At 45.5% G+C, this 26,314-nt stretch overlaps 1 protein-coding gene across 3 annotated transcripts in view; it reads right to left on the minus strand.

The window, feature by feature from the left end:
- Window positions 1-8,686: 8,686 nt before the first annotated feature.
- The window catches only part of LOC125643437 (interferon-induced GTP-binding protein Mx1), a 31,039-nt gene continuing 13,411 nt past the window's right edge, over window positions 8,687-26,314 (minus strand). For all 3 annotated transcript variants that reach the window (XM_075132651.1, XM_075132652.1, XM_048866005.2), the window contains exons 8-14: window positions 24,126-24,204; window positions 21,416-21,538; window positions 17,863-18,007; window positions 16,595-16,753; window positions 15,657-15,733; window positions 11,947-12,189; window positions 8,687-11,423 (exon numbers count right to left, since the gene is read on the minus strand). In XM_075132651.1, the coding sequence (XP_074988752.1) occupies window positions 11,193-11,423; window positions 11,947-12,189; window positions 15,657-15,733; window positions 16,595-16,753; window positions 17,863-18,007; window positions 21,416-21,538; window positions 24,126-24,204 (1,057 nt within the window). In that variant the 3' untranslated portion in view covers window positions 8,687-11,192. The remainder of the gene's footprint in view (window positions 11,424-11,946; window positions 12,190-15,656; window positions 15,734-16,594; window positions 16,754-17,862; window positions 18,008-21,415; window positions 21,539-24,125; window positions 24,205-26,314) is intronic.

The following is a 26,314-nucleotide window of genomic DNA, read 5'->3' on the forward strand; positions in this document are numbered from 1 at the left end:
CAGCATGTATCTGTAACCAGTCCATGTAGTGAGAAAAGGAGACAAACAGTTCAGGAACAAAAGGGGGAGAATGGATCCTGAGGCCAGACTGGAACACCATCCTCAGGAGCACCCTCAAAATGCCTGCCACTGGCCACCTGGGTGTCACGCAGGGCCCAATTGGGCAGCCAAGGAGGATGGGGTGGAATGACGATGTTTAAAGCCTCTATTTCTGTCCCTTCTCTTGCAGAAGCTCTGATGTGGTGGACCCGAGAATCTAGTTGGTGGAGGTGGCCAGAAATGTTTTCTGGAGGCCTGTGGGGTGTATAAGCCCAGGGAGTGAAATTTGGCATGGGAATCTTTCAGGGCATGCAGCCTGATATCTGTCTGCTCTGAAAAAAGAGCATAGCCCTTGAATGAAAGGTCCCGAATAGACTGCTGCACTTCTTGGGACAGCCCCAAGGATTGCAGCCACGAGCCATCTGAAGAGAGGCCCTGGCTACCGTTTTGCCCTCCTCCAGGATAGACGTGAACTCCTGTCAGAGTTCTTGTGGCAGGGAGTCCTTCCATTTACCAAAGAGCCCTAGATGTTATAATTATATTTCCCCAGCAATGCCTGATGGTTGGATATTCTAAATTGGAGACTGGCAGTGGAATAAATTTTTCTCCCAAAGAGGTCCAGCTTCTTAGTGTCCTTGTTTTTAGGCATGGCACTCGCCTGTCCTGCTCATTTGCGGCAGGCACTACAAGAGATCTGAGGGGTGGGTGAGAACATAAGTACTCATAGCCCCTAGCTGGAACATAATATTTCTTCTCCGCCCTTTGAAATGTTGGTGGCAGAGAGGAGGGGGTCTGCCAAAGGGCCTTGACCACCTTCAGCACCCTTTCGTGCACTGGCAGTGCAACTTCAGAGAGTGCTACGGCCGCCAGTATATTGAAGAGGCTACCTGTGAACTCAGTGAGCATCTCTGCCTCTAAACCCTAGTTTGAGGCCACCCGTTTAAGGAGTTCCTGGTGGGCCTGAAAGTCATCTGGTGGGAATGGGTGGGTGGGACCCACAACCACCTCATCTAGGGATAAGGAGGAGGATGGAAATACTAGGGAAGGGGCTGCCGCCCCAATCTCCATCAGGGAAGTCTCCAACAGGGACAACACTTGCCCTTCGGTAGTGGTGTCAGAGCCCAAGTCTGGTTCCTGCCTCGATGCAGGCGACACCATAGACTGCTTCTCGGATGTGGCTGATCGCTGGGAGTACAGCCCTAGCTTCACGGGGAGCCCCCATGGATTCCAGTACGGTCAGCGTACTGGCCACTGTTCTTGAGGCTAGGCACCCGCTGCGGGCCCTGCTCCGAAGTCCGGTTCCCAAGCTGACTAGTGCTTCTGAGGCTGGGAACCAAACTCCCGCTCTGACTCTGAGGAGGACTCTACCCTCAGGGACCATGGCAGGGCTGTCAGTGCCTTCCTCCGTTGGCTATGATGGGAGGCCAGAGAACGGTGCAGAGGAGAAGGTGACTGGCAGTGTTCTGGAGAATGGTACTGTGTAGGCGGGGACCGGTGCTGAGATGGTGGAGAGTGGCGCTGAGCCAGTGATCAAGGTGTTGGGGACCTTCAGGGGGTTGATGATGGGTGCTGCAGTGTCAGCGACCATTGTCAAGAGGAGGGTGGTTGATACTGGGAAGAAGGAGACTGATGTGAAGCTGGAGAATGCAAACAAATACAGAGCCGGCAACCTGGGTCGCAGGGTCAGAGACCGTGGTTGAGGTGTGGGAGATTGGGACCATGATGTGATAGATCAGTGCCATGACTCTGGGGACAGGTGATGGCTGAGTGACCATTGTGGCAGCCCCATGGAGGGCTTCCCTTTGGAGGGAGATGCCTCCGCTTACTCTGCAGCTGACGGGAGGTCCTGCTACCTGGTCATTTGAAATGCCTCCAGTGTTGAAGGGACTACCAAACATAGAGGTCCCCTACCGCTCTCAGGAATTGGGAGTAGTTCCCTAGGTGAGCTTGGGGCCTTGGTGGAGAGGCTGCCCCTTGCTGCTCCAGAGAGGGCAGGTGGCCTGGCACGGGTCCTTTGCCTGCCACCCCTTTCTTGTCCTTGCTCAGTGCTGGGGAGTGCCCTCGCTGTTTCTTGTGCTGCTTTCTTGGAACCGGTGATGGCGAATGGCATCAGGGTGAGCCCTGTGCCAGTGGAGCACGCTGTATCAATGTAGACATGCTCGGTGCAGAGTCAGAAAGGGATGGTTCTGGGGTGAGTCTAAGAGCTGCCTCCATCAAGAGGGCTTTCAGATGGATATCTCTGTCCTTTTGTGTTCTCAGCTGGAAGTTCTTACAAATTCTGCACTTCTCTTTAATGTGCATCTTTCCCAGATTCTTCAGACAACTGGCATGGGGGTCACTAACTGGCATAGGCTTATGACAAGTATAACTTGGTTTAAAACCCGGGGACAGGGGCATGCCCCATCCCTGGGACAACGTCCCTAAGGGGACCAGTAACTAACTAACTCAACTAACCACTAACTCTATGAATAACTATATACAAGAATCTAGAAGACAACCACTATGAGCACTTGCAGTCACAAGAGAGAAAGGCATTCCAGCAACCTTCATGGGCAGTAAGAAGGAACTGAGAGGGCACAGGGCTGGCGGTGCCTGATATACCAGCATATGAGCGCGGGGCTCCAGGGAGCTCCAGAGCCGGCCCTATGGATACCACTAAGGCAAAAATCTCTGGCAGCCATGCACATGGGCACGCACACACCTATCATGGATTCGACATTAGCAAGCACTTGAAGAAGAACAGGGATGAGCTGCGGGTGACAAAAGTGGAAAAGGGAGCACAGTTTATCTTACCACAAGTGGCACCCAACGGAGAGCTACCCATTCCAGTCGGTTAACCCCTACACAGGTCAGCCATTTGCAGGCGCTTCTAGAGAAACATCAAGAGGTCTTTTCCAGGGATGAGTGAGACTTTGTTTACACCACCACAGTGACACACTGAATACCCACTGGAGATGCTGTCCCGATAAAGCAGAGACATTGGAGAATTTCACCACGAATGTTGTAGGAGTAAAAAGACATCCAGGACCTAGTGGCTCAAGACGTCATTAAAGAAATCCAGAGCCCCTGGGCATCGCTCTCAGTGATCGTAATAAAAAAAGATGGATTGCGATTCTGCTGTGACTACAGGAAATTGGGTGAGGTAATGTGCAAGGGCAAGGTGCCTACCCACTATCACTGGATGCATTAGGAGATGCAAGAGTGTTTTGAACCCTCGATCTAACCTCTGTTTACTTCCAGGTTGCGGTGGAAAAAGAAGACCAGGAAAAGACGGTGGTGACAACTCCGTTTGGGCTGTTCAAATGGATCCATGTGCCATTCAGCTTGTGCATTGCGTCCGCTACATTCCAGAGACTAATGGAGCGGGAGTGTTGGGAGACTATATCTTAGACACCTTGCTGATATACCTGGATAATGTCATTTGTGTTTTCAAAGATGTCAAGAGTCATATGGAAAAATTGGACTTGGTTTTCACATGATTGAAGGAACATGGATTGAAGCGGAAGCTGAACAAGTGTTGCCTTCTACGTGAAAAAGTCAAATTCTTGGGCCATGGGATTTTGAAGGATGGAATCCAGGTAGATGAGGAGAAGACCAGGGCACTGGAAAATGGCCGGTACCCAAGAATGCCAAGCAAGTGCGGCAGGCTCTAGGTTTCATGAGCTATTACAGATGATTGATCCCAAAGTTTGTGCACATTGCTGCTCCACTATAGACTAGTGGGCCAGCTGGCTGAAAGGAAGGGAAAGGACCAGTGCTTTGTGTGGGATGGTGCCGGTCAGACAGCTTTTGACGAATTAAGACACCAGCTAAGTCACCACCTGTGCTTTAGGTGGTGAGTTATATGGGCCCGTGGTGCCCAGGCTCCATGAATATTCATGAAGGTGGGCCCAGCTCCACCAATGTTTGGGCCCCAGGCCCCAGGCCCCACGCCATGGGTCGGCAACGTGGTGTACTCTCACCTCGGGGGTGGCTCCCACACCTCCCCACAAGCAGCTCCCCCCATCCCCGAGTGCTGCAGAGAGTCTCGGCAGAGACTCCATTCCCCTCCTCCCACAGAGCTGACCTGGCTCCCAGCCAGCTGGCACCGGTGGCAGAGCTGCCTGGCCGCACCTCCACAGCAGGGAGGGGGAGGGAGCTGCAGGTGGCGGCTCTCAACCCTGGGCAGAGAGCAGCAGGAGTCTGTCACTGTCAGACACAGACATAGCAGGGGGGAGGGTGAGGGTTGTGGGGACAGACAGATGAAGCCGTTGTGGGGAGAAGGAGCAGCGATGGGCACCCCGGGGCTGGCATAAAATACAGAGTGCAGAGGGGGCTTCTTGGGGTGGCTATAGCACCCCCCCCCCAGAGCAGACATGGGCTGCAGCTGGCTCTGTCCATCACTCCCCTTCTGCCCCCCTGAAAGAACCCCACCTGCCCCTATGCCCCATCACCCCTCTCCAGAGAATCCCCCCTTTGTGTCTCCAGACAGCTCCCCTTCCCCTTGCTCCCGAGCTCCCTACAATCTCCCCCTTTGCCTTCCCCCTCCCCCGCAGCCCACTGGCCAGGAGATTCCCCCTATTGGCCACTGCGGCCAATGGGAGCTGCACCTGAGGCGGCATGCCTGCTTGCAGATGTAGATCTGCCTGGCCCTGCCTCCACAGCACGGGGAGCCACATGTGAGCAAGCCCTGGTCATCATCAGCACAGGCCCAGCATTGCTCTGGGTATAGAATTTCACTGAGGCAAGTAATTCAATCTACTCTTCCTTTCCAGGCAGTTTGTGGCTTTTCCTATAAGAAAACTTCCAATTTCTTTGCAAAGAAGTCCAGTTATAGTTTTTCACTTGGGAAGTATGTTTTCTGGTTGTTCATAAGCTCATTTATTTTGTTAACTCAGTTTCATAGGCAATTTTAAAAGTCACTTGAATGGTACCTGTTTTTTTCCATTGGTCCAAAACCACAAGGAAGATGTGCAGATTTTTATTTCTGTGGGCCAAACCACCCTGTGTAGAAATGTAAATGTTGGTGCTAGAAAAGGGATAGCTCAGTGGTTTGAGCATTGGCCTGCTAAACCTAGGGTTGGGAATTCAATCCTTGATGGGGCCATTTAGGGATCTGGGGCAAAACTTGGGGATTGGTCCTGCTTTGAGCAGGGGGTTGGACTAGATGACCTCCTGAGGTCCCTTCCAACCCTATGATGATTCTATGAAAAGCTCTGCAAGGGCAAGGGTCCCATCAGGAAATTGTCCTCAAGTCATTCATTCTTCTAGGCATTCCATTCTATTGTTCCCTCCAATAGCGATAGTGATCAGTGTTTCCACCCACAGGGGAGAGGCAGAAGATTGGGCCAACCCTGCAGTGACTCTGCCTCTACCCTTGTTCTCTGTCCACTCCCTCTAACAGCCCCTTTGGCCTTCCTAGGAGTCCCCCTACCATTACTCCGTCTGGGTCTTCTTTCTCTGGAGCATCTCATGAAGTAAAGTCTGTCATTACAGGTTCTTATCTCTGTAATGGATTTAATTTTGATGTATTTATTAAGTGTTAATTAATGCACTATGTGAGTCCCCCTTCAGCCCTCTGTATAAATTGACCCCCTTCTTTCCATATGTTTTGTCCATAGGGTTTTCTGCAGCCCTAGGGCAGCCAGCAATAGCCCCTGTGCCTTTGCAATGGGGTGAGGGAAGGGGACCATGGATTCCCTATTTATGTGATTTGCAAGAAGTGTTGTTATTACTCAGGGTACCAAATGTGTTTAAATGATATAAGTGCCTTGTAAAATACCCAAGCAAGCTCACTTTCATTTCTCATGTAATAATCTCATATACAATATACACAATTTTTTCATTAATTATACAAGTTCAATTTATTATTATTATTTTTGTTGTTATTAGCTAGGTTGCTGTTTTTTTCCAGTGTGGAAAATTGTGTGCTATTTTATGGGTTGAATGACTGAATGACATAATTACACCCCTCTTCCCCCCCACCAATGTTCGTCACTAAGTCTGGTAATTTTGTCAAGTGTCCGTCGCACAACATGGTGGTGCCTACCCCTGCCCCGCTCTGCCCCTGGGGACGCAGGGTCCAGGGTGGCCTGGGGGGTTAGTTTGGAGGCCTGGCACCAGCAGCAGTGAGTGACCTGGCTCCAGCCCCAGCATTGCTCAGGGGCGGGGGCTTGGGCGAAGGGGTGGAGTGGGAGTGGGGTGGGAAGAGGTGGAGCAGGGCGGGATGGGGCTGGGTTGCTCACTGCTGCCAGCGCCAGGCCCCCCACTAACCCTCCAGTCTGCCCTGGACCCCGCAAAGTGCAGGGCCCTGGGCGGTTGCCCCGGTCCATCCTATTGACGGGATGGCTCTGCTTGGGCACCACCAAAAATTATACAAACCTGGCACCTATGGTGCTTGCATCTCCTGACTTTAGCCTGCCATTTATAGTGACAACCGATGGAAGCCTGCATGACCTGGGTGTGGTGCTCAGCCAGAGGGGGCCAAGTGCATGATCACATACGCAAGCCAAGGGCTGAAGAAGTCAGAAAGACATGACAAAAACTACAGTGCTTTTAAACTAGAACTGCTGGCCTTTGAAGTGGGCTGAAATATTTAAGGATTATTTAGCGTACTCTAAGGTCACAGTGATCCCAGATCACAATCCACTCTGATACCTCGCAATGGCTAACTTAGGCACAACTGAACACTGGTGGGTGGCCCAACTTGCTGCATTAACTTTTGAATTACAGTATAAACCTGCAAAAACAACGAGAAGTCCTTGTGGCACCTTGGAGACTAACAAATTTATTTGGGCATAAGCTAAAGCCCACTTCATCAGATGCATGGAGTCAAAAATACAGAAAGCAGTATATATATGAAAAGATGGTATAAACCTGGAAGACAGAACATCAATGCAGTCACCCTATCTAGATTGCCTCTACAGGAGGGATCAGAAGAGAGCGAAGATCTGGAAAAAGACTTGCTGGTCATTCCTGCAGATGTTGTGCAGACCTGTTTGTGGCTAGAGAATCCAAAGCCTGAGGATGAAGTGATGGTAAAGAATGCAATAAAAAACCTGGTAAAAGGGAGTGCGATAATCTTGGAGTACTCATGAGAGGAGATCCAAACTCTGCAATGAGAAGGCAATGTCCGACCTGTCTTAGTGGCAGTCACGAGCCAAATGAGGCCAGACCAGACATTTGGGGCCAGATACCCCCAGTCTAAGAAGCTGGCCAGACAGTAGGAATGATTTAGATTGCACCGCAGAGTGCTGTTCTAGATGTCCTACCACCCCCCGAGATGGCAAAGAAGTGTGGCAGTTAGTGGTGTCTGTTTTGCTATGCCGGCAAGTTTATGAAGCTAGGCATGATCATAGGGGGCATTCTGGAGACAGGAGCACTCGAGGTGCTGAGGAGAAACTATTACTGGCCCACGATGGGTAGCGAAGTACAATCAGGGATCCATCAGTGCAAACGGTGTGCCCTAGCCAAGGATGTGTTTCCTCCCACCTGAGCCCCTTTAATCTGTACTAATATGACTGTCCCAATGGACTACACACTGCTAGAGAGATCTTCAGAGGAGGTATGACAACTTATTGGTTCTCATGGACACGTTTACCCAATTCAAGTCGCAGTTCCAACTAGAAACCATACAGTGTGGACAACAGCCGAAGTCCGCATGAAACACTGGTTTGCGGATCAGGGGAAGAATTTTGAGTCAGAGGTGATGTTTGAGTTGTGCAAACTGTATGGCATAGGTAAAAGCTGAACAACGCCCTATTGTATGCAAGGAAATGCTCAGTGAGAGAGGTTTAACTGGACAGTGCATGACAGGCTAAGTTCACTCCCTCCCAAAAAAGAAGCGAGCCTGTCAGGAACATCTCCCTGAGTTGGTGTTGACCTATGACAGCCACATCCATTCATCAACAGGTTATGCTCCTTTTTATTTCATGCTCGGGAGAGATCCCAGGTTGCCAGAGAGGGCCCTGAAGAAGATGATGTGACCAGTTTGGATGACTGGGTCAAAGGTCACCATGACAGGCTGAAGACAACCTGTAAATTTGCTCTCAGTATAAATAAAGACACAGCCCAAAGTAGGAAAAGGACTTATCATCACAAGTCAAGTGGGGCTCTCATCAAGCGAGGTAACTGTGTACTAGTTTGTAACCATAGACACTGGGGGCATAATAAAATAAAGGACAAGTGGGAGTTGAATTCCCCGCATTGTAATCACACACAACAATCCTGAGCTGCCAGTTTACACGATCCAGCCTGAATGCCTAGTTTCTTCTCATGCAGGAAGGCTTTTGGAACATGAAGAGTTTTGCAACGTTCTGAGCATTGTCAGATTTGGACATATTCTGATTTCTTCTGCGGGATCACTGCCAAGGATTCTTTACCCAAAACATCTTGACCTCAGTAGTTTTACCCTGGGAACCAATAGTTCCAATGTCTGCAGTAGATGCAGATGTCTTTGTGTATCATGCATGGAAAGGCTATCTCAAGACATCTCACATTAACGTGATGCCTTACAGAAGCATGTTGCACTCGAGGATGCAATATTATAGAACGAGGCAATGTGCTGAATAGAGTCAGACATTTCATCCTGCTTATCTAAAAGAGTTTTCATTAAAATTCCCAGCTGACTGCCAAAATATATTAAAAAAAGAAAAAAGAGTACTTGTGGCACCTTAGAGACTAACAAATTTATTTGAGCATAAGCTTTCGTGAGCTACAGCTCACTTCATTGGATGCATACAGTGGAAAATATAGTGGGGAGATTTTATATACACAGAGAACATTAAACAATGGGTGTTACCATACAGACTGTAACAAGAGTGATCAGGAAAGGTGAGCTATTACCAGCAGGAGAGTGGGGTGGGGGGTGGGGGAACCTTTTATAGTGATAATCAAGGTTGGCCATTTCCAGCACTTTACAAGAACAGTAGGAGGGGACAGAAACAAGGGGAAATAGTTTTACTTTGTGTAATGATCCATCCACTCCCAGTCTTTATTCAAGCCTAAGTTAATTGTATCAGTTTGCAAATTAATTCCAATTCAGCAGTCTCTCGTTGGAGTCTGTTTTTGAAGTTTTTTTGTTGAAGAATTGCCACTTTTACGTCTGTAATCAAGTGACCAAAGAGACTGAAGTGTTCTCTGACTGGTTTTTGAATGTTATAATTCTTGACGTCTGATTTGTGTCCATTTATTCTTTTACGTAGAGACTGTCCAGTTTGGCCAATGTACATGGCAGAGGGGCATTGCTGGCACATGATGGCATATATCACAGTGGTAGATGTGCAGGTGAACGAGCCTCTGATAGTGTGGCTGATGTGATTAGGCCCTATGATGGTGTCCCCTGAATAGATATGTGGACACAGTTGGCAACGGGCTTTGTTGCAAGGATAGGTTCCTGGGTTAGTGGTTCTGTTGTGTGGTGTGTGGCTGCTGGTGAGTATTTGCTTCAGGTTGGGGGGCTGTCTGTAAGCAAGGACTGGCCTGTCTTCCAAGATCTGTGAGAGTGATGGGTCATCCTTCAGGATAGGTTGTAGATCCTTGATGATGCGTTGGAGAGGTTTAAGTTGGGTGCTGAAGGTGATGGCTAGTGGAGTTCTGTTATTTTCTTTGTTGGGCCTGTCCTGTAGTAGGTAACTTCTGGGTACTCTTCTGGCTCTGTCACTCTGTTTCTTCACTTCAGCAGGTAGGTACTGTAATTGTAAGAACACTTGATAGAGATCTTGTAGGTGTTTGTCTCTGTCTGAGGGGTTGGAGCAAATGCGGTTGTACCGTAGAGCTTGGCTGTAGACAATGGATCGTGTGGTGTGGTCTGGATGAAAGCTGGAGGTATGTAGGTAAGTATAGCAGTCAGTAGGTTTCCGGTATAGGGTGTTTATGTGACCATCGCTTATTAGCACCGTAGTATCCAGGAAGTGGATCTCTTGTGTGGACTGGTCCAGACTGAGGTGGATGGTGGGATGGAAATTGTTGAAATCATGGTGGAATTCCTCAAGAGCTTCTATGGGTACCCACATGGCCCCACAGTATGCCAACATTTTTATGGCTGACTTAGAACAACGCTTCCTCAGCTCTCGTCAGGGTTCCAGGGTGTCCAGTGTTACAAGGGAACTCTTCTTTCCCCCTGAAGACATGGCAATCCACAAGGAACTCCACACACTGAAATTTGAAGGGTTCCCCTCACCCCTATGCAGGCAGGGGCAGCAGGTCTTTAGAAATTTTGGTGGTGCCCAGAACGCTCAGAGCCTGCCCCCCTCTATCTCCACCCCCGGCTCGCCTAAGGCTCTGGGAGGGAGTTTGGGTGGAGGGAGGAGGTCTGGGGTGCAGGCCCTGGGCTGGGGCAGCTGATTGGGGTGCAGGACGGGTGAGAGATTGGGCTCTGGGAGGGAGTTTGGATGGGGGAGAGGGTCTGGGGTGCAGGCTCTGGGATGGAGTTTGGGTGCTGGGTGCACGCTCCGGGCTGGGGCAGAGGGTGGAGGTGCAGGAGGGGGTGAGGGGTGCAGGCTCTGGGATGCAGTTTGGGTGCAGGGGCTGGGAGGGAGTGTGGAGGGCTGGGGTGCAAGCTCTGGGAAGGGGTGGAGGGGTGTGGAGCTTATCTGGGGCTCCTAGGCAGGGCGGACTGGGGGTCCCCGTGTGCTGCTACCCCCAGGCACTGCCCCTGCAGCTTCCCATTGGCTGCAGGGGCGCTTGGGGCAGGACACAGACCCACCCTACCCAGGGGCCGCAGGGCGGGGCTGGCAGCCATGTGGAGCAAGCAGGCAGGAAGCTGCTCAGCTCTGCTGCGCTGTCGGTGGTGAGTGAGGGCCCCAGGCTGTTTTAAGTGGCCTGGGGGACCCACGGGGGAGGGGGATGTGTGCCCGGGGGCAGAAGGCAGGGCTGAGGGAGACCCGGCCTCAAACAGTGCTGGAGCCAGGCCTATGGTGTCTGGGCACCAGGAATATTCACCGCCCATGTATGCAGGTTATTCCCAATTAGAGGTGAATGGGTCACAGGGGCCAGGATTTTCAAAAACAGGAACTTAAAGTTAGGCACCAAAATCCATATTTAGACATGTAATAAGTGGCCTGATTTTCAAAAGTCCTGAGTACCCAACAGTTCCCACTGAATATTTAGGTCTTGGTTAACTAACTCACACAGAAGAGAGTTAAAGAAAAGTGATAGTGCTTTGCACATCTGCTTTAACCTGGGAACTTTGCTAAGCGTTGTCGAGCTTGTGTCAGACGTTTAATTCTTTCTTTCAAATTTTTCCTTTCAGTGGCGGCATCTTTCTTCTCAAGAAGAAGAATGCTAAATTGATCTTTGTCTTGCAAAAGTTGCAACATTTCAGTCTGTAACATTTCAGTGTAGTCCTGGAGGACATAGGACTGAATAATCAAAGGAATTTGAGTGGAGACACGATTGCCTGCACCCTAAGAGAAAAGAAGATCATCAACAGGATGATGTATCAATAGTCAAGGATGTATGAGGGAAACACAGAAAATAAGATCCTGCAATTTTACAACTGATCAGTCCACTTAGAGGCTTTCTAGCTATTAGGCTGGGAATAGAAAAGTATAGTTAATTAACTCCCTTTCATGTTGTGGTTATGACTTCTCAGTGTTACAACACTCCTAGTAATAGGGCACACTATTACACTTGGCAGCACGTGGTTATTCCATAGCTTACTGCAAATTGTGAACAGTAATGGGAACAAGTACCAAAAAGCAATGACTACAACTAGGGATATTTGAACATTTGTTGTCCGTAAAGGTCTTCTGTGTTCAGTACTGTTAATCTAGTATTTACTCGAAGCATACTACTTTCTTTAAAAAAAAAAGTTACGAGTAAAGGAATCACCCCTCTCCTTAAATGTCAGCTGTACATTTCCCCCCAGGTACTTATGTTCTATAAAGTAGGACTGATAGGGGGGAAATACACGGACAAGAAACTCACCTTGAAATATGCATTCAAGTGATAAGCCATTTCATCAACGGAATGCTGTTTTTGAGATGCAATAGACTTAACATGAGTAACAGCAACACCAAAAGGGAGGACTTCATGAGCCTTCCTAGTTTCCTGTAAATCTTCACTGTAAAGACTGTCCTGACAGTAAACGATGCGTTCCATTTTGAACTGATTGGCAATTACAGTTTCAGCTTCCTCCTCTTTTTTTTGTTTTATGTCTTCAATTCTATTCTGTGATTTAAAATTAGAAGAAGAATCAATAGAGCAGACCCAATACCACCCAACAATTTATAAAGCAACTCATGATGCTTAAGCATCCATCCAAATGTATCTACTTTCCCAAAAGAAGCAACAGTCAGCACTGACTGCAGTCTGTAGAGGCAAACGGTCCACCCATGACAAAGGTATTATTAGACACTCACTGAATCATCAACCTCTGCTCAAAAAACAGCTGTAGAGCATTTTCCACTCTAAGCATAGATCCAGAAACAACCTACATTGTATCTCTGATTGTCAAGGCAGTCATGAGATACCAAGATGACTCAATACAGCTTTCCTCTGTGTAGACATCAAAGCCACCCAGAACAACAAGCCTCAGTGATTTCATTTGCAGGCTGCACAAAGCTGTAGTCAGCTTGGCTGGAATGCAGAGGGGCAATAGACACTCTGAACCCCCCATATCATTACTAGGTTAAGCTCATCCCACAACACACACTTAGGAGCAGGGAGATTCCCAGTTTTGAAGTCAGATGCGAAGAATGAAGCTATACCACCACCCTGAGCCTTTCAGACCATACTGAGAATGCAGCTGGGGTGAGCTGAGCTGGCAAAGCAGTAGCTGCACCCTCCACCCAAGTCTCTGTGACACCTTCAGAGTCAGGAATCTCCTCTATGATTAAATTATGCATCAGTTTAATGACCAAATTAACCTATTTATTAACAAACAATTTTGCATTAAACTAAATGAAAGTCAAGGTCTCCTCTAATTGTGCTCTGTATACTTGATGTAAGGGGACTGTTGCCCCCTTACTAATATTCAGTGGGGTGTTTTGGTTGGCTAGCTCCCAGTGCTCAAAGGGGAAAGGTCGATGGGAAATCAGGACCCTGAGACTGACAGTCCCCAGGAACAATGGGGAGAGGCCAATGCTCCAGGTCAGCCTGAATGACATGGTGGGCAGGCTAATCAGAGAGTCAGGAGGCCAGGGAGGTCCCGTTCTCCATGTGAGCTGGTTTTGCCTGGGTCAGACAGAGTGGGGCCGAGCTAAGGAGAAAGCAGGGGCCCAAGGTGAGCTGGGGAGCAGAGCTGTGCCAGATACAGAGAGAGCAGACTTGCCCTGGGAGCATAGCCAGCAACCAGAGCCAGAGGGGCCAGAAAAGCAGCCCAGGAAGAAGGTCAGTGCTGGGAGCAGAATCACAGAGGTAGCCTGCAGAGCAGACCTGTCCTGGGAGCAGAGCTGCAGCAACCAGAGGCAGAGGGGCCAGAGAAGCAGCCCAGGGAGCTGGAGGCAGAGCAGCAGCAGTGCAGAGACAGAGTGGTGCAGCTGGGGCTGGAGCAGTCCGGAGCTGGGTGCGGTGAGCAGCTGAGGAGACTGAGGGGGACCCTGGGCAGTGGGCCCAGCACAGGGAGATGCCTCAGCCAAGGGGCTTTGCAGGCCAGGCTTGGATCGTAACCCCGACAGCGCGGGGGCGACACTGGGAAGAAGGGTCCTGCCACTTAGAGCCTGAGAGCGTGTGGCCACCACCAGAGCAAGTGTCCAACCCACAGCATCCCTGCAGCACAGCCAGGGCCTGAGCAGGAGGCCTGGGACTTACAAGGAACAGTCTGTGACCTGCCCTGATGTTCCAGAGACACTGTTTGTGATGTTCCCTGCCACAGAGCAGGTTGATGTGTTTCCTTTAACCTTTCCCATTTTTCCTTATTCTTTTTAAAATTAAGTGTTGATTAAATAACTTGCATTTGCTTTAACTTGTATGTAATGGTCAGTGGGTCAGAGAAGTGCCCAGTGCAGAGAGAGTACCCCGGAGTGGGGACACCCTAGCCCCTGTCCTAGGTGACCACAGCAGGGTGGGGGGTCGAGCCCCCAGGAATCCTGGGCCCAGCCTTGTTGGGGTTACGAGGACTCTGCCAGACAGGAGAGTGGAAGGGGAGTCCTCAAGGGAAGGGAGGCCACTGGGTAAAGGAAGTGGGAGCGAGGACTCAGATCCTTTTGCTAGCCCGCTTCATGGGGGTAGTGCAGAAGCCAGGAAAGTTCCCCACAAGAGCGGGACTATTCCCCCACTTACACTGAGGCAAGACCTCACAGGACAGGCTAACTGCCAGCCTACACGTGAAGATTGTCCCACCAATTCCCCCTTTGACAGCAATCAGGGAACTGAAGTCCCACAAACTATGCACCCAGTGGAACTTCATGAGTTTAACTGTGATTCTGGTCTCAGTGTAATTCTGGAGTAACTCTAAGGAGGCCTGTGAAGTTACATGTGTGTAAAACCAGTTACGTGAGATCAGAATCAGGCCCCATGCCCTCAAGCTCATGGCATTATTGTTCAGCACCTTCACTTTTATGCATCTGTTGCTTCACTATGTAACTTTGCACTCTACACCAGGGAGTCTCAAACTGGGGATCAGGCCCCCTCAAGGGTTTGTGAGGTTTTTACATTGGGGGACATGAGCTGTCAGCCTCTACCCCAAACTCCGCTCTGCGTCCAGCATTTATAATGGTGTTAAATATATAAAAACATTTTTTTAATTTATAAGGGGGGGTCACACTCAGAGGCTTGCTGTGTGAAAGGGGTCACCAGGACAAAAGTTTGAGAACCACTGCTCTACACCATTAACTGAATACAGTGGTAGACATTTTATCAATCAGTGGGAAGTTATACAGATAGATAATAGATTGACCAAGAGTGAAGATAGTTCTAAGCACATGCCATTAATGATGATGTAGATACCATAAATCAGTGGTTCTCAACCTTTCCAGACTACCGTACCTCTTTCAGGAGTCTGTTTTGTCTCGGGTACCCCCAAGTTTCACCTCACTTAAAAACTATTTGCTTACAAAATCAGATGTAAAAATACAGAAGTGTCACAGCACACTAATACTGACAAATTGCTTTCTCATTTTTACCATATAATTATAAAATAAATCAACTTGAATATAAATATTGTGCTTATATTTAAGAACATAAGAATGTCCATACTGGGTCGACCAAAGATCCATCTAGCCCAGTATCCTGTCTTCCAACAGTGGCCAATGCCAGGTGCCCCAGAGGGAATGAACAAAACAGGTCATCATCAAGTGATCAATCCACTGTCACCCATTCCCAGCTTCTGGCAAACAGAGGCTAGGGACACCATCTCTGCCCATCCTGGCTAATAGCCATTGATGGGCCTATCCTCCATGAATTTATCTAGTTCTTTTTTTGAACCCTGTTATAGTTTTGGCCTTCACAACATCCTCTAGCAAAGAGTTCCACAGGTTGATGGTGCATTGTGTGAAGAGTACTTCAGAGTATATAGAGCAGTATAAACAAGTCATTGTCTATATGAAATTTTAGTTTGTTCTGACTTTGCTAATGCTTTTTATGTAGCCTGTTGTAAAACTAGGCAAATATCTAGATGAGCTGATGTACCCCCGGAAGCGTACCCCCAGGGTTACATGTACCCCGGTTGAGAACCACAGTCATAAATAGCCCCTTACCTTAGCTGCTCTGAAAAGATAGAAAAAGTTCTCAAAGTGTTGCATGGCAATTTCAGTAAAAGTTTCTCGTACAAGCTCTAAAAAGACAAAGGAGGAATAACTATAATTTCACATCATCAGTATAAATATAAGAACTGTATGAGTCATTAACAAATTGGGTTCAGCTGTAGCTTAAATAATGTTTTAATTTGAAAGCTTCGTAGTTTGCGTATTTCTATTCTGTGTGGGTGATGGTTTTGTGATATGCATTATTTTGTGATGTGTATTATTTTGTGTTCCAAGTGGTAAAAAATGTTTTCACTTCCAAATCAGTTAAATAAAAATATTTAAACTTAATAAACTTTAAGTATTTTCAGTTCATTTGCCTTTGAGGCCCTGGTCTAGCAAAACACTGTAAACACATTCTTATCTTTAAACACTTGAGTAGTCCAATCCATTTGGGGATTTGGAGCCTGGGTATGGAAGACTTGTAACACTGCAACTAGAATCATATTGAGTCCATGGGTCCTGTGGAAATCGTAATGGCACTTGCACAAAACAGAGTAAAATGAATTTGACACTTCCACCAAAATTATCTGTATCATACTTCCACAGATTGTAGCAATATATTGTTACTTTAAATTTGATGTAGTTTTAGTGATAACTCTTTAATCTATATTATTCTCCTACCTACATTTAAAAATGATTTGGTATTTATGGTCTCAGTGAAAACATTTACATTTATATATTTGATCTGAAGCAGTACGTGGAGGACTGAATATTTCAATATTTTACCAGTTAGCTACACTCCACAAGTTGTAAGTACCATCATTCTGATTCCAGCCCCAAAACTCATCTGCCCCCTAAAAACTTGCCATATGAATTAAAGCTAAGTGGTTATAAAAGCAGCTAAATGAATATGGTCAAAGTTTATGGCAAACTAAGTGAATGAAACTCACCAGTCACTGTCTTCAATATCATGATAGCTGGTGATTTCAGCAGCACAATTTGTTGTTTCACAATGGCCTCAAATGTCCTGTAATTGACAAACCCTGGGAGCTCTCTTCCACGATAGTGATTTTCAAAGCCCCACACTTCTTCTTTCATAATTTCTTTTACTACAGCAATTAAAACAACAGCACCGTTATTTCTAATAATTCGAGATGTGTTTGTTTTTATACTAAAATCTATGTGAAAAGGCCTAGATTTAATAAGGGGCCAAAACTATTTCTTAGTTCTCATGTGTCTATTTGGATGCAGAACAACTACAGCAACACTCAGGTTAGCGTAAGGAATCTGAAGATTGTAGATATAAAGTTTTGACTTGTTGGATTACTGTATGTACACTCTGTGACTGGTTAACAAACCTGCCTGTAGTCCTGTAGATATTTGAGGGGGCAGAGTTAAAGTCACTGCAGGAAGGATCTCTGAATTATCTGAGTTGTGTGTAACAGGCTGAGATATCAAAGGGGCCTAAGGCACTTGGGTACCTACCTCCATTTGACCATTTTGAAAACACAGCTTATCATCTCAAATTTGACATTACAATAATGTTGTTGTTTCGCATGCAGAGAGATTCACAGTCACTTTTCCAATGAAGTGAGCTGTAGCTCACGAAAGCTAATGCTCAGATAAATGTGTTAGTCTCTAAGGTGCCACAAGTACTCCTGTTCTTTTAACAGGCTGTGTTACCTTTAGCGAGCTGAAAGAACGAGGCGTACTTGTGGCAATTTAGCAAGCTGGCCTTCCTGGAGAAGTATTAGCAAATACACTACCTGCAGTACTCCAGAATTTTGATTTGTGTCTGTGACTCTGGTAAATCAACTTGCTAACAGTCATGGAAACAAACAGCTCAAAACAACCCAGGAATCAAACGTGCATCACTGCAAGGATTTACTTTCATTAGCCTTAATTTTTAGGGCTGGTACAACTTTAGGTAGAACAGAACGGTGAGAGTAGAAATCATTAAAAGTAGTGACTGGGTTACACTAAACTCTATACTTGAACACCCGCACAATTTACATAGGTTTGGATCTAGATATGGAATTCGCCCTTTGGACTAATCTCTAATGATGGATAAGGGCCCCCAACAAGAACAAGCTGGTCCATGCAAGCAGACCTTTGCATCCATATGGAGCCCCATTGATTTCACTAGGGCTCTGGGCACTCACAGATGTCTGTCAGCGCAGAACAACTTTCAGGTCAAGTGCCAACATTTGGTGCTTACCTTTCAGTGTACTGTTATTAACATGGGCTTCCCATTCATTAAAGAACTTGCGAACTTTTGTGAATAGTCTTTGTTTTGTTTTATCAGTTACAATTTCTTCTCCTTGCACTGAATTCATGATGTCCTGGTTAAAGAGTTTGAGTTTCTGTAAAGAGACAGGAAATTGCCAAACAACTCAGGGGCTAAATTCAGACCCTGAGCTGTTTGCAATGGTACATAACCCAAACTTTGCAGCAGGGAGGGGAAATGCTGGAGCAAATGTTACACACTGCTCCCTGAAAAACTATAGAATTCACACTCTGCAGGTTGTCTGTAGCTCCAGCTGTGGAAGTGACATTCTGAGAGGCAGTCAGACCTCACAGGCTGTGTATTTCAGCACAGTAGTGCTCAGACTGTGTGGCCTGTGACTTGCTGTCTCAGGACATTGAGGTTCAGTGACTAGGGCAAAGACTCAGGAGGAGACCTAGGGTTCTATTCCCAGCTCTGCCACGGACTTGCTGTGTGATCTTGGGCAGGTCCCTTCATTTCTCAGAGCGTTTCCCTCTCATCCTTTGTTTGCCTTGTCTATTTAGGTTGCAAGCTCTTTTGGGAAGCAAATATCTTTTAATCTGTGTATGTACAGTGCTTAGCCTAATGAGGTCTTGATCTCAATTTGGGCTGTTCTAGATGCTCCGGTAATACAAATGAATAACAATAATTCTCCTTGTTTCCAGCAGCTAAATTTCATCAAAAGAAACTAAAAATACATTGAACGCTTCCCTAATGTTGTTTTTCCATGTAAGCAATTACTGTAGCAGAATGCCGTGTTATTCTGAATGTGAGTGAAAGTGATGTACAAGGCAGTCTGTGTATTAAAATATGGTCCCGCCAGATTTAAAGTTTGAGAACCTCTGTTTTAATGCATATCCCCGATCCCTACTCACTGCACACTACTGGGATTGTTTGAGTAGGGCTGTGAAGCGGTAGTACGGGATTCATAGATACATAGATATTTAGGTCAGAAGGGACCATTATGATCATCTAGTCTGACCTCCTGCACAACGCAGGCCACAGAATTTCACCCACCACTCCTGCAAAAAACCTCACACCTATATCTGTGCTACTGAAGTCCTCAAACCGTAGTTTAAAGACTTCAAGGAGCAGAGAATGCTCCAGCAAGTGACCCGTGCCCCATGCTACAGAGGAAGGCGAAAAATCTCCAGGGCCTCTTCCAATCTGCCCTGGAGGAAAATTCCCTCCCGACCCCAAATATGGCGATCAGGTAAACCCTGAGCATATGGGCAAGATTCATCAGCCAGATACTACAGAAAATTCTTTCCTGGGTAACTCGGATCCCACCCCATCTAATATCCCATCACAGGCCATTGGGCCTATTTACCATGAATATTTAATTACCAAAACCATCTTATCCCATCATACCATCTCCTCCATAAACTTATCGAGTTTAATCTTAAAGCCAGATAGATCTTTTGCCCCCACTGCTTCCCTTGGAAGGCTATTCCAAAACTTCACTCCTCTGATGGTTAGAAACCTTTGTCTAATTTCTAGTCTAAATTTCCTGGTGGCCAGTTTATATCCATTTGTTCTTATGTCCACATTGGTACTGAGCTTAAATAATTCCTCTCCCTCTCCAGTATTTATCCCTCTGATATATTTATAGACAGCAATCATATCTCCCCTCAACCTTCTTTTAGTTAGGCTAAACAAGCCAAGCTCCTTAAGTCTCCTTTCATAAGACAAGGTTCCCATTCCTCGGATCATCCTAGTAGCCCTTCTCTGTACCTGTTCCAGTTTGAATTCATCCTTCTTAAACATGGGAGACCAGAACTGCACACAGTATTCCAGGTGAGGTCTCACCAGTGCCTTGTATAACGGAACTAAAACCTCCTTATCCCTACTGGAAATACCTCTCCTGATGCATCCCAAGACCGCATTAGCTTTTTTCACGGCCACATCACATTGGCAGCTCATAGTCATCCTATGATCAACCAATACTCCAAGGTCCTTTTCCTCTCCGTTACTTCTAATTGATGTGTCCCTAGCTTATAACTAAAATTCTTGTTATTCATCCCTAAATGCATGACCTTACACTTCTCACTATTAAATTTCATCCTATTACTATTACTCCAGTTTACAAGGTCATCCAGATCCTCCTGTAGGATATCCCTGTCCTTCTTTAAATTGGCAATACCTCCCAGCTTTGTATCATCCGCAAACTTTATTAACACACTCCCACTTTTTGTGCTAAGGTCAGTAATAAAAAGATTAAATAAGATTGGTCCCAAAAACGATCCCTGAGGAACTCCACTGGTAACCTCCCTTCAGCCTGACAGTTCACCTTTCAGTAAGACCCGTTGTAGTCTCCCCTTTAACCAATTCCTTATCCACCTTTCAATTTTCCTATTGATCCCCATCTTATCCAATTTAACTAATAATTCCCCATGTGGCACGGTATCAAATGCCTTACTAAAATCTAGGTAAATTAGATCTACTGCGTTTCCTTTGTCTAAAAAATCTGTTACTTTCTCAAAGAAGGAGATCAGGTTGGTTTGGCATGATCTACCTTTTGTAAAACCATGTTGTATTTTGTCCCATTTACCATTGACTTCAATGTCCTTAACTACCTTCTCCTTCAATTTTTTTTCCAAGACCTTGCATACTACAGATGTCAAACTAACAGACCTATAATTACCCGGATCACTTTTTTTCCCTTTCTTAAAAATAGGAACTATGTTAGCAATTCTCCAATCATACGGTACAACCCCTGAGTTTACAGATTCATTAAAAATTTTTGCTAATGGGCTTGCAATTTCATGTGCCAATTCCTTTAATATTCTTGGATGAAGATTATCTGGGCCCCCTGATTTAGTCCCATTAAGCTGTTTGAGTTTCGCTTCTACCTCAAATATGGTAATGTCTAGCTCCATATCCTCGTTCCCATTTGTCATGCTACCATTATCCCTAAGATCCTCTTTAGTCTTATTAAAGACTGAGGCAAAGTATTTGTTTAGATATTGGGCCATGCCTAGATTATCCTTGACCTGGATTACCTGGACTGGTCAGAATACAGGTGGAAAACAGTGTTGCTTTTAAAAATCACTATAATTTTGTGCAAAATATTATGGCCTTGTAAATATGGAATAGGACGACTTATTCTTGATTTCTATTACGCCTTTGCCTAATACAGCATCTTCTATTACCAGCAACTTTCAGTGCATTGATATAATTAATGCAACCAAATGTAATTCACCCATTGTAGTATCAAAGCTGACATTGATAAAACAGGAACAATTTTATTTTTAATCTGGTTTATTTTATTGGTGAGTATATATTCTGGATTTATGAAGACCAGGAATTAAGGGTAATGCTCATGGTCTAGTTCTCCTATGTTAAGAAAAGTGCATGTGGATGTGTCTGTAGTTAGTGATTTCATGAAGCAACACACTGAGTATGCAGCGTAGAAAAAGAGACCAACTTGCAATATCCACACAATTCCAAATGCTAACCAACAGTTTTTATTCACATGAGTTACCAGATCCATATTTATACTCACATCTACTAGGAAGAGCATCTGCTCTTCCACTGATTCTGGCACACCTTTGCCATATTTTTGTAGCTTGTTGTTTGCCACCCGGAGTTTGTTCTTTATCTGATTTTCCAAAGTTGGTAGTGATTTCTGTGAGGGAAAAATAAGAGAATCATAGAAATGTAGGGCTGGAAGGGACTTTGCGAAGCCATTAAGTCCAGCTGTCTGTGCTGAGGCAGGACCAAGTAAACCTAGACCACCCCGACAGGTGTTTGTTCAACCTGTTGTTAAAAACCTCCAGTGATGGTAATTCCACAACCTCCATTGAAAACCTGTTCCAGAACTTGACTATCATTATAATTATAAAGTTTGTCCTAATATCTAACCTAAATCTCCATTGCTGCAGATTGAGCCCATTGCTTCTTGTCCTACCTACACTGGACATGGAGAACAACTGATAACAGTCCTTTTTATGACAGCCCTTAACAGATTTGAAGACTGTTACCAGGTGTCTCCTCACTATTATTTTCTCCAGACTAAACATGGCCAGTTTTTTTAAAAAAACCTTTCCTCATAGGTCAGGTTTTCTAAACCTTTTATCATTTTTGCTGCTCTCCTCTGGACTGTCTCCAATTTGTCCACATCCTTCCTAAAGTTTGGTGCTTAGAACTGCAAACTGAACTCCAGCTGAAGCCTCACCAGTGCCAAGTAGAGAGGGACAATTACCTCCCATGTCTTAAATATGACACTCCTGTTAATACACTCCTGAATGATTTAAGCCTTTTTTGCAACTTCATCATGTTGTTGACTCATATTCAGTTTGTGATCCACTATAACCCCAGATCCTTCTCAGCAGTACTACCTCCTAGCCGGTGATTCCCATTTTGCAGTTATGCATTTGATTTTTCCTTCCTAAATAAAATACTTTTCACTTGTCTTCATTCAATTTCATCTTGTTGATTTCAGACCAATTCTCTAATTTGTCAAGATCATTTTGAATTTCAGGGGTTCTCAAACTGGGGGTCGGGACCCCTCAGGGGGTTGCGTGGTTATTACATGGGGGGTTGCGAGCTGTCAGCCTCCACCCCAAACCCCGCTTTGCCTCCAGCATTTATAATGGTGTTAAATATATAAAAACATTTTTTTAATTTATAAGGCGGGGTCGCACTCAGAGGCTTGCTATGTGAAAGGGGTCACCAGTAAAAAAGTTTGAGAACCACTGCATCCTGTCCTCCTGCAACCCCTTCCAGCTTGTTGTCCACAGATTTTATAAGCATACTTTCCACTCTACTGCCCAAGTCATTATCAAAAATATTGACTAATACTGGACCCAGGACTGACCACTGTGGGGCCCCACTAGATATGCCTTTCCAGTTTGACAGCAAGTCATTGATAAGTACTCTTTGAGTACGGTCTTTCAACCAATTGTGCACCCACCTTATAGTAATTTAATCAAGACCACATTTCCCTAGTTTGCATATGAGAATGTCATGTGGGACTGTGTCAAAAGACTTACTAAAATCAAGGTATATCACATCTACTGCTTCTCCCCTATCCACTATGCCAGTAACACTGTCAAGGAAGGAAATTAGGTACGTGTGGCATGATTTACAAGGCATTGACATGAAACTTGTATGGATCTCCTAATCCCCAGTTTAAATCAGGGGATACATATAGAAATGTACCTTGTCATAAATATAAAGGGAAGTGTAACCACCTGTCTGTATACAGTGCTAGAAAATCCCTCCTGGCCAGAGGCAAAATCCTTTTACCTGTAAAGGGTTAAGAAGCTCAGGTAACCTGACTGGCACCTGACCCAGAATGACCAATGAGGGGACAAGATACTTTCAAATCTGGAGGGGGGGAAAGGCTTTTGTCTGTCTGTGTGATACCTTTGTCAGGAACAGATCAAGGATGCAAGCCCTCCAACTCCTGTAAAGTTAGTAAGTAATATAGCTATAAAATGCGTTAGGTTTTCTTTGTTTTGGTTTGTGAAATTCGCTGTGCTGCAGGAAATGTGTATTCCTGTTTTTGTGTCTTTTTGTAACTTAAGGTTTTGCCTAGAGGGATTCTCTATGTTTTGAATCAGACTGCCTGTAAGATTATCTTCCATTCTGATCTTACAGAGTTGTTCTCTTATCTTTTTTTGTTCTCCTAATAAAGTTCTGATTTTTAAGAATCTGATTGGGTCTTTTGCGTCTTAAAAATCCAAGGCTGGTCTGTGCTCATCTTGTTTATTCTTAAGCCTCCCCAGGAAAGGGGGTGTAAGGGCGTGGGGGGATATTTTGTGGAAATAGGAACTCCAAGTGGTTCTTTCCCTGATTGTTTGTTAAATCACTTGGTGGAGGCAGTGTTTTACCTTATCTAAGGGGAAAGACTTTGTGCCTTGGGGAAGTTTTAACCTAAGCTGGTAAAAATAAGCTTAGGGGGTCTTTCATGCGGGTCCCCACATTTGTACCCTAGAGTTCAGAGTGGGGAAGGAACCCTGACATACCTAATGCTTCTTAAAGATCTGTAAATTGCTTTATGCTAAACTATTAGCTAAAAATATTAATTTATGAGAAAAGGTCTCCTTTATATTTATTTTCTACAAGCTAGTTAAGGTTTCAGAAAGTTTTGACCTGATACTACATAGCTTAAATAAATATCTTGGCAAAAGATCCAAACAACATTTGATCTTTTGTGTATTCACCAAATAGTTTTTTAAAGAGCCAATAGCCCAAGTTTGCTAACTTACATTAATGTGCTCTATCAGTTCCTGCGTAAGTCTCTCTGCCAAAAGTGGGATAGTAGCTTTTCTTTCTTCCAAAAGAATACTAAAAGAGATGAAAGACTGTAATAAATAATAATAACAACAATAATATCATCCCAAATAATTCCTTCTTTCATCCCAAAGGATTCCAGAGTACTTCATACACTACAGTACAGATACTGACCGATCTGGCCAGCTATATACACTTACTAATAGTATTCAAAATGGTCAAATTATTTCTTCTAAGCATGCAAATAACACATTTCCAGCATGAATTTTTGGAGAAATAAAATGGACGTAGGCATTCTCAGAAAAGTTTATCTGTGACAAAGACCTTCTACAGCATTTGTGATCCTCAGGAATGATGGAGCTATCAAAGACCAGGGTGAGATTAATGGAACTAGAGAGAAAGCCTCCTCAGCAGATAGCCATCAGTGGTGGCATTCCCTCCAACCATAGGCGCTGACTCTGTGGGTGCTCCGGGGCTGGAGCACCCACGGGGAAAAATTGGTGGGTGCTGTGCACCCACTGGAAGCTCCCCTGCCCGCCCCAGCTCACCTCCGCCTCCTCCCCTGAGCGCGCCGCGTCCCACTTCTCCCCCCTCCCTCCTAGCGCTTGCTACTGCGAAACAGCTGTTTTGCACTGCAAGCGCTTGGAGGGAGGGAGAGGAGACGGAACGCGGCACACTTGGGGAAGAGGCGGTGCTGGGGAGGGGTCCAATAGGGGCAGGGAGGGGGCAGAGTTGGGGCAGGGACTTTGGAGAAGGGGTTGGAATGGGGGCGGGGTAGGGGTGGGGAAAGGGTGGAGTTGGGGCGGGGCCGGAGGGCGCGAGCACCCACCAGCTCCAGGGAAAGTTGATGCCTATGCCTTCAACAACAGCTGAGAGCAACTACAAATCTGGCTGCTCTGGAGACAAAAATGAAAGCTCTCCCATTGTTCTTGTGGAACTAACAATAAAAAAGTAATTAATTAATAAGCATTTCACTCTGTCCCCGAAATGAAAGAAGAGAAACAGAACACAGGTTTCTCTTCAGAGCAGTGTGGCCTATTGGATGGAGCACTGAACTGGGACTTGGAGGATGTAGATAGAGCTGGGTGAAGTTTTCCATGCAAATCATTTTTTTTTTTTTTTTGGCTGAAAAATGCAGATTTGGGTTCGCTGAAGCAATTGATGAATTCAGGTCAACTTTGGCAAATTGTTTCAGTCAAATAAAAAAAGAGTCTGGAAATGTCAAAAAAAGAGAAATTTTTGGAATTTGTGTTTCAGAAAGATATTTTGTTTTGAAATTTCACTCAATTTATTTTAAAAAAATTATAAAAGATTAAAAATTCTCCAAAATAAAATGAAATATTTTGTTTCATGTCGAATGTTTACAACTCATTCATTTTGTCAGGAAAAAAGATTAGCAACGGAATTGAAAAATCAGTTATTTGCACAGGTCTAGCTTTCATTTCTGTTCCTGACTTTGCCATAGGCCTTCTGGGTGATCTGAAGCAGGTTGCTTCATTGTTTTCTGCCTCAGTTTCCCCATCTGTAAAATGGAGATGATATTGAGCTACTTTGTAAAGCGCTTTGAGATCTACTGATGAAAGTATTATTTTGATGCTGACTATGACATTGTCTGTTCTTGGGAAGAGGAAGAAAAGAGGATTTTAGGTCTGTGGATAGGCCACTCGTGGATTTATGGAATTTTGTATGGTGCTCACACACCATAACTATGAACAGATTTTTGTCTCTGATAATAGAGATTAGCTGGTAGCGACAAATGAAAAGATGATATTTTTTTATTCAGGCAGCTGGGTGCAGACAGGACTGTAGTTTTCTTTTGCTCTGTAATGCCCACGCTAAGTGTGCAACCAGATTTGAGCTGCCTCACATTCCTGGCCGGGTCTAACCAGTCATGGGTGGAATGCCTGCCTACGCAACATCTCCTCACCCCCATTTAAATCAATATTAACACCGAGAGTCACATTGTTTAGCTAGGTCCTAAACTACTCCAACTACAAGGGTATCAAAAGTCTCCATGCCATTGTCAGTGAACTACTTCTATTCCTGAATGAGTGAATTTACTCTGTTCCATATGCACAACTCAGGGCTAGACTGTGAATTCAGGCACAATGCTAAGCTAGGGGTTGTGTGTAAGCTGCTCCTTCCCAGGAGGTACTATAACCCA

Source organism: Caretta caretta, chromosome 1 (genome assembly GCF_965140235.1).
Source record: "Caretta caretta isolate rCarCar2 chromosome 1, rCarCar1.hap1, whole genome shotgun sequence".
Classification (NCBI taxonomy): Eukaryota; Metazoa; Chordata; order Testudines; family Cheloniidae; genus Caretta; species Caretta caretta.